The sequence below is a fragment of the Setaria italica genome, chromosome VIII (genome assembly GCF_000263155.2).
Source record: "Setaria italica strain Yugu1 chromosome VIII, Setaria_italica_v2.0, whole genome shotgun sequence".
In the NCBI taxonomy this organism is placed as follows: Eukaryota; Viridiplantae; Streptophyta; class Magnoliopsida; order Poales; family Poaceae; genus Setaria; species Setaria italica.
Genome location: NC_028457.1, coordinates 591919 through 601093, shown reverse-complemented (window position 1 = coordinate 601093; position 9175 = coordinate 591919). Strand labels below are relative to the sequence as shown.

Here is a 9175-nt window from a genome sequence, read left to right as displayed (position 1 = left end):
GCCCTCCATCTGTGTAATTAGTTTTATAATTAACTCATATTTAGTCCTCCTAATTAGCCTCCGAATATTCGATGTGACACGGACTAAACTTTAGCTCCAGGATCCGAACACCCCTCAAGTGAACAAAACGATTACAACACACCCGTGGTGTTGACGCGACGTGTGTATCATTTTGCAACAATCTCAAGAAAGGAAATGACTAAAATAAAAACTATTTCATTAGCACAAAAGCACAATTGTAAAAACTCGCATGCAAGTTAAGGTATCTTCAAATACTTATATGCATCTCAAATTCTCAATGTACATTTACAAGGTTTCAATTCTCCCAATTATCGTCCATTCATCCTTGTGCGGTTCACATTGAAAACCACATTGGTCGGTGGTCATCGGCATAGAGGAGAATCTAAAATATGTACAACGTAAGCGATTTGAATTTTAAATCTGAAACTTGTGTTGATTATTTGAGCACCAAGATGATACCAAATGAAAATTTTTTGAACTATAAAGTTATAGATCTCGTTGAAATCACAATTTTTATATAAAGTTTATCTCCATCCGAGTTCATATAAATTAGTTATGATTTTTTAAAAGTGTGCTGCCCAGAGTTATAGATCTCGTCGAGATTTACAATTTTTATATAAAGTTTATCTCCATCCGAGTTCATATGAATTAGTTATGATTTTTAGAAAAGTATGCTGCTAAGAGTGGGGAGATTCCACTAGTTCAACCGGCGGTAAGGTTACTACAATGCACCTTCTGCTGTTTCATTTGACTATAGCCGTTTCAAACGGCGGTACATGTTTCTAAATTTTTATTAGGATTTATATTTTTGAAAAATACTAAAATAAAAAATAAAAAATAAAAAAATTCGCTACCTGCAGGTTTCTGCAGAAAAGCCTGCTGGCTACTGGCCGTGAATTTCCATTTCCTTGATGCCAACTGTATTGTACATTTTGGTGAGTTCTGCACCGCGTTACCTACCATTATTCACCTTTTTGAAACAAAACTAAAGTGTGCTACATATTGAACCTATTGAAAACTGTACTATCACAAGTTTGAATGCACTACTGAACATGAACTCTTTTTTTTTCCAGTACATGCCTGTTGTATATTGCATCTAATTCTTTCTTGCTGGAGGACTGTGGTTCTTCCAGATGCAAATCAATACACATGGAGACCAATCAAGTACGTGTTCGTGTTTCTTTTCTTCCCTTTCAGTTTCAAACAATCGGTTGTATGGACTGCCGGATATTTTTTCACCCGTTCCATTCATAGAATGGAAATCCCACAAGTTACATGAGAAACGGCCTCGCGCAACGGCTACACGTGGCGGGCACCACGCTTGCCATGATCACGCCCATGCTCGCCATGCCGTCCGCTCACTGTGCTCGCTTTCGTAGGACTCGATCTAGTTGTTAGACATATTGTGCTGGTATAAATGTACGATGAGATGATCAATACAAGATGCAGTTCTTATTCTATCTTGAGTTCTCACTCTCTTCATGGTATCAGTGATTGAAAGTTCTGATCTTGTGAATCCCTTCACATCCACCTCTACTTCCACTCTCATGGCCTCCCCAGCCACCTCCTCTGATTCCTCTGCACCCTTTGCTTCCACTGTCCCTGCTGCGCCTCAACCTGCACCGACGTCCGTGGTTCAGACCGTGAATATCCGGTCACATGTTCCAGTGCTCCTCGACATGGTGGAATTGAACTACACCCAGTGGTGGTGCATCTTCGACTTCGTGCTCGGCAAGTTCGGCCTCGACAACCACATCCACTCACCACCGGCGCTCGCCCAGCGCGACGGCGACTTGGTGATGAACAACCACAGTGTCGTGAATTGGATTTACACCACCATGAACAAGGCGGTCTTCAACACCGTCTACAAGCCGCACGCGTCAGCCTTCACTATCTGGACTGACGTCGAGGGCCTCTTTCGCGACAATGAGATGCAACGTGCCATCTACCTCGAGGCTGAATTCCGCAAAATTCACCAAGGTGACATGTCCATCACTCAATACTACACCAAACTCAAGACTTCACCGATGCGCTGCGCGACGTTGACCAACCCGTGTCGGAGCCTAGCCAGGTGCTGAATCTCCTTCGTGGCCTCAACCCCAAGTACCGCCACCTGAAGCCCATCATCGCCGACAAATTTCTGCTGCACACATTTATGAGCGCCTGCTTATACCTGTTGATGGAGGAGCTCCGCGACGAACACGATGCCAAGAAGGACGACGGCTAGGCCCTCTTTGTCAGCCATGGTGGATCCAACTCCGCGCCGACCCCCTCGTCTGACGGATCCTCCTCATCTGGCGGATGGTACAAACCTATTGAGTTGCATGCACTAACTAGTTTAACCCAAAAACTTAAGCTGATGAGAAGAGGTGGGCAATTCACTTATACTCCAACACTCTCCCTCACATGTAGGCTCCCTCAGGCCGCATACGTGGAGATTGGAGTGGGCTGCAATTATTTTATTTAATCGCGCCCGCCAGGATTCGAACTCGAGATCTCTGGCTCTGATACCATATTGAGTTACATGCACCAACCAGTTTAACCCAAAAGCTTAAACTGATGAGGAAAGATGGACAATTCACTTATACTTCAATACTCCTCTCACGTGTAGGCTCCCTTAGGATGCATACGTTGAGATTGGAGTGGGCTGCAATTATTTTATTTAATAGCACCCGTCAGGATTCGAACTCGAGACCTCTGGTCCTGATACCATATTGAGTTGCATGCACCAACTAGTTCAACCTAAAAGCTTAAGCTGATGAGAAGAGGTGGACAATTCATTTATACTCCAACAAAACCCAAGCAGAAGAAGCAGCCGAAGTCGAGTTCCTCCGACGCCCCTGCCATGGCTCCCGACGGCGGCGGTGGTCAACAACAGCGCTCCATCAACACGCCCAACTGGGCGGCTAGCTACAACCCTTGGACCGGCCTCGTGCAGGCCTGGTCCGTGCCGTTCAAAGCCCCTGGCGCTAGGGTCCTAGGCCCTTGTCCTCCATTCCAGCTCAACAATGCGATGTTGGCCCAGCAGGCATCTTTAAGCTTCCTGCCTGCGCCCCAGAATGCCTGGGACCAGAGCGCCCTCCTTGTCGCCCTGCAGTCTGCTGGCATTCCAACCCAATCGCCACCAAGCTCTGAGTGGTTCCGCAACTCCGATGCCTCCTCCCACATAGCTTCAAACTCCAATAACCTTCACTCCCTACGGGCTCTGCATCCTTCCATTTCAATTACAGTCAGAAACGGTGCCAAGCTGCCCGTGTCTCACTCGGCTGTTGCCACCATTCCCACATCCTCCTCGCCTCTCTCCCTTAATAATGTGTTGATCTCTCCTTCCATTGTCAAGAATCTTATCTTTGTTCGCAAACTTACTCGTGACAATATTGTATCCATTGAGTTTGACCCTAATGGCTTTTCTATCAAGGATATTCCCACATGAACGTTGATGCTCCGATGAGAGAGTTTCGGCGAGGTTTACCTGTTACTCCAGCCGCGGAATCTTTCACTCAACGCATCGGTGGACTCTATTGACCTCTGGCATCAACGCTTGGGCCATCTAGGGAATAATTATTTGATTCAAATTTTGCGCACTTTTAATTTCCAATGTAATAAATCGACTGCCAATGTCTGCCACTTCTGTCAGTTGGGCAAACATGTTCGACAGCCATTCTCTGATTCTGATTCAGTTACATATTTTCATTTCCATCTTGTGCATTCTTACGTCTGGACATCTCCAGTTCATAGCAACTCCGACTATAAATACTATCGTGTTCTTCTGGATGATTTTACTCACTACGTCTGGACATTCCCTGTCCGCAATAAGTTAGATGTTCCAGCGCTCCATCGTTCATTTCATGCTTACGTCCATATGCAATTTGGGTTGCCTTGGTTAGTTTGCAGACCGATAACGGCGGAGAGTTCGACAACACGGCGATGTGCAGTTTCCTCGCTACCCACGGTATCGCGCTGCAGCTCTCCTACCTACATACCTCGCAACAGAACGGGAAGGCGGAACGGATCCTCCGCACGATCAACGACTGCATGCGTATGCTGCTCCTCCATAGCGGCGCACCAACGTCTTTCTGGGCGGAGGCCCTTACCACCAGCACGTTCCTCGTCAACATACGACCGTGCTGAGCGACCAGCACCACAACATCGTTCGAGATCCTCTTTAGCGTCCCTCCCTCCTACACCGAACTGCGCATCTTCAGCTCACTCTGCTACCAAAACCTGACGGCAACTTCAGCGAACAAGCTAAGCCCGCGATCCACAGCCTGCATCTTCCTCAGCTACCTGGCGGATCATCGTGGATACCGCTACTATGACCCAACGACGTGACGCGTCTTCACCTCTCGTCACGTGGTGTTCGATGAGGCCGGATTCCCATTCCGATGGTTGCGGTCCACATCGACCTCGCCGCCCCCACCGCCACATGACGATGATGACGATGTGCCATATGGACGCCCCTCGCCCACAAGGATGGCGACAACACCAGCACTATCACCATCGACGTTACACCGGCATGTGGAATCGCGTCCACGACATTACTTGCCGCCACACGCACGCCATCGCTTGCGACTGCGTCCACATCATCATCAACGATCCCGCCGTCCTCCACTCCGTCGAATTCGGTAGCGCTGCCGCACCAGTCCACACCGGCCACGCCATCAGCCACTTCTCTACCTACAGCGCCTTCGACCAAAGCAATCCATCACCATCCGATGACCACATGGGCACGTGTCGGGGTGTTCAAGCCGAACCCCAAATACACCATGACGTCCTCACTGTCTCCGCCACCGCTCTCTCCGATTCCAACATCGGCGCGTGCGGCACTCAAAGATCCCAACTGGCTGGCAGCCATGCATCTGGAACATGACGCAATGCTGGCCAACCGTACGTGGAGGCTCATCCCTCATCCACACGATGCACGAATCATCTCCGGCAAGTGGTTGTTTAAACACAAACTCAACCCCGATGTCAACCTCGAGCACTGCAAGACAAGGTGGGTCGTGCGCGGCTTCAACCAGCATCCCGGCATCAACTTCGGCGAAACTTTCACCCTGTGGTAAAACCGGCGACCATCAGAACGGTGCTCACAATCATTGCTTCCAAGTAATGGCCGGCGCATCAGTTGGACGTCTCCAATGCCTTCCTTCACGGCCACCTCGACAAGCAAGTGTTCTGCCAGCAGCCAACAGGATTCATTGACCCTTAGTAGCCAGACGCGGTTTGCATGCTGTCGCGCTCACTCTACGGTCTACGACAAGCACCGCGTGCCTGGTTCACGAGCTTCGCTACCTTTGCCACATCCATCGGCTTTCATTGGGGTCGATCCGATTCATCACTATTCATGCTACGGAATGGCACCGATATGGCGTACGTCGACGACATGGTTCTCACTGCCTCGTTAACCAACCTCCTCCACGACATCATCACGCGCTTGAAAATGGTGTTCGCCATCAAGGACATGGGCCCTCTTCGGTTCTTCCTTGGCATCGACATGCGACAGGATCATGACAGCTTCTTCCTCTCCCAGAGCCAATACGCCGTCGACCTACTGGAGCGCACCGGCATGGCGAACTTCAAACCCGTCTCCAACCCAGCGAACACGCAACCGAAGACCTCCAGCTTAGATGGGCATTGCGTACGCCGTTCTACAGCTGTGTCTGCATATGTATGTGCCACGAGACTGCCATTCAGCTCTGATGAAATGGGTGCTACGGTACATCAAGGGGACGACCACGCATGGCCTCAAGCTCACCACCTCCTCCATGTCTTTGATCTCAGCGTACTCGGACGTGGACTGGGCGGGCTACCCAGACACTTATCGATCGACCGACTTCCGGCTTCTGCGTCTTCATTGGTGACTCACTGGTGTCCTGGTCCTCGAAACAGCAACTAACGGTGTCCCGTTGAAGCGTGGAGGCTGAGTACCGAGCCATCGCCAACACTGTTGCCGAGTGTACCTGGCTTCGACATCTTCTCGGCAAACTCCATTGCGCTGTACCAAAGGCCACTGTCGCACACTGTGACAACATCTCGTCGGTATACATGTCCAAGAATCCGGTTCATCATCGCCGAACCAAGCACATCGAGCTGGACATCCATTTTATTCGGGAGAAGGTGGCGCTAGGAGAGCTGCGGGTCTTGCATGTTCCCAGTGCACGACAGTTCGCTGATATTCTCACCAAGGGTCTGCCTGCAGCTTTGTTCGACGACTTCAGGGACAGCCTCGCCTTCGACAAGCCTGCCGTCGAGACTGGGGAGGGTGGGGGTGGGGTTATTAGCGTGATCTGCAGAGTCTGGGCTAACAGCCACGCGCCACGTGCGCTCGCCATGCCGTCCGATCATTGCGCTCGCTTCCGTAGGACTCGCTCTAGTCATTAGACATCCTGTGCTTGCATAAATGTATGATGAGATGATCAATACAAGCTTCGGTTTTTATTCTATCTCGAGTTTTCACTCTCTTCATAGAGCTTATCAGGCTAGTCTATCTATCCTGATTCAGGGAGATAAACTAGTGAAATTTTAGACCCCCAGGACTCCAAGGGAACACTCAGTTCAGCGTTGACACTTAGTTTTGACTCATGGACTGTCAGATTTGAATGACCTTTCTCCTTTCGGCTTCAGCAAAGGCTACCTCCAAAACTACCCCGCGGGTGCTGGCCGTGGAAGATATAACTTGCAAAATTGTGAACAAATGGCAAGGCCCTTTCGTCTTCCTCATCTGCGTCCACGGTCCGGCATGCGCTAGCAGAGCTCCTCTTCACCTCAACACCCATGGCTTCGTCGATGCTCGGGACTACAGTTATCTTTCTTTCTTTGCCAGATCAATCTGCAGGGAAATGGAGAGCCTCATCACCCATGCTTTGAATAATGTACAATGTATTTGTTTATCTAGAATACATAAGGATGATTTAAAATCTGCAATTCTGTAATGCAGCGATGATGAATTTGAGCTGCCATCAAAGCAACAGTTTAGAAAGGAAGTTTCTATCCGCTGCCCATCGGCTCCACGATCCCCAACGACCGCGCCGTCCTCATGTGCAAAAGGGAGCAACGTATGTCCTGCCATGTCATATGCTACGGTAGAGGAGGACGCATCGGATATTTGGATGAGACGAGGGGTAAATCCATTAGCTGGCTCGTTCCTCCTGCAGTCCTGCTCCTGCCATGGTGCCTGCTTCGTCCAAGGGCCGGGAGTCAGACCGCCGGCTGTTCACCCTTAGAATCCTGTGCGTCAAGCGATCGAGAGAGTCTGGCCAGGTTGCTAGCAAATCGTTGCGCGAGCCGAGCCTCCTGGGCGGCGGCCGGCGGCGGCGCTGGTCAAGCCGTGCTTACTGTCACGCTGGGCTAGCCGAGCCGTACGAACACGCAAGCCATTCCTGCTTCCTTCTCAGACGTGCGTCCGATCCCGCGAAGCGCCACGCGGCAAAAATCAGGGACAGGGCTGCACAGGCCGCACTTTGCAGCCGTTCTGCACCTAATTTTTTGCCGCGCTGGCCCTAGCTTTCCGCCGCCGTAGGCTGCCGCGGTCAGCGAGGAGACAGGGGCGCGCTGGCTCCCATGTCGTCTACCCTCAACAACCGGCGGCGCCTTTCCACCACCAGGTATCCATCCGAAGTTCTCTCGAGTCCACAGTTTCTTCCTTTCTTTTGTTTTTGGAAAATTCCGTCCACAGTTTCCACCAAAGCTCCTGCTGCTCATGCATTTCCTAGTGCAAGATAAAATGGAGTGTGCTAATAGTTTATATCAATGCAAAATGGCAGCATCACAATCCGCAGAACATTGTGCACGACATGCAATTTTTGCAGTGCATGTCTGATGTCTGATGTGCATCTGCTTCTCTCTTGCTGGAGAATCGTGAATCTTCAGAAGTGCAATGCAACGAGCATAGAGAACAATCAACTAGAAAATAGCATGTCGTGCACAATGTTCAGAAATGAATCTTCAAAAGTGGCATCACCACTTGGAAGGCAACAATTATGAAGAACAAACCAAAGATTTGTATGGCCTCCAGCAGGTTCATAATGATAACGAAAGCCATGGTCATTGTACAATCGCCATTTCGCATGACAGTAAGGATGAAGACATGTGCCCATAGCGTCACTGACTCCAATGCTGCTCCAACCTTATTTCTGAAGCTAGGAACTTGGGCATCATGATCTGATGAGGTGGTAAATCTTGACATACCCTGTATTTCTGCTTCGTCAGTGCTTTGTACAAGTATGCATTTCCTCAGCGCCTTGAGCATGATATACCCTTTCTTTCGCAGTACATGCCTGATGTAGAATATTTCCTCTATTTCTTTCTTGATGGAGGATTGTGGATATTGACAGATGCAATGCAACAAATATGGACAGCAATCAAGCATGCATTTGTATTTCTTCCCTGTCAGTGTGAGTAGCCTACTGTTCTAATTAAACTGCCAAACGATAACATAGCTGAGAATTGAGATCATGGTTCCGATCTTAATGAATGTCCAATAAGGCAACAATGCTTGCATAGACTGTCGAATTTGGCTGATCTTTCCCATTTCGGCATGCAAGCATGAGCCGGTGATAGTCGATTCAGCATCAGCAAATGCTATTCCAAAATTGCCCTACCGGCGCTGGCCGTCGAATACTCGAATTGGAGACAACCTGCAATTAAAGATGCGATTGTGCGAACGAAGAACCGATCAACCTAGCTGAAAGGCATCTCGAGCGGCTGCGCCTGCGGGTCTGTTGTCATGGAAGCAGCCCGTCAGGATCTTTCGCCTTCCTCTTCAGGCACCGTAGTCCAACACGCGGCTCAGCTAGCAGAGCTCCTCACCTTACCCATGTCTTGGCCGATGCTTGGGGCTCCGGTCCTCTTTCCCTAGAAGATCTGCAGAGAACTGGAGAACCTGAGCAGGGTCGAGAGTGAATTGGGGCCTTGCGCTTCCGGCCCAGCTCGGAAGGTGGAGGCGGCTGTCGGCGTAAGCCGAAGGGCCGGAGGACCCGGCGACGGAGAGGAAGGGACGAATCAGGGGCCATGGTGCTAATTTCTTATCCAAAACAGGGGCCATTTTGAAAATAATTGGATCACGATCAATAGTCACGAACCAAATTAGGAGGTTATTTGTAAAGTTTAAGGCCAAATCGCGATCGATAGTCGCGATCCAAGTTAGGGGGTCCAC

The 9175-nt window shown here is 49.8% G+C and overlaps 1 protein-coding gene across 1 annotated transcript; it reads left to right on the top strand.

Annotated features, from left to right (window-relative positions):
• The first annotated feature begins 1568 nt into the window (after positions 1 to 1568).
• On the top strand, positions 1569 to 2248 carry LOC105914882. Its single transcript, XM_012848068.1, has 2 exons — positions 1569 to 2001; positions 2040 to 2248. Exons 1-2 carry the CDS (start codon positions 1569 to 1571, stop codon positions 2246 to 2248), a joined length of 642 nt encoding a protein of 213 aa, XP_012703522.1.
• Positions 2249 to 9175: the final 6927 nt, after the last annotated feature.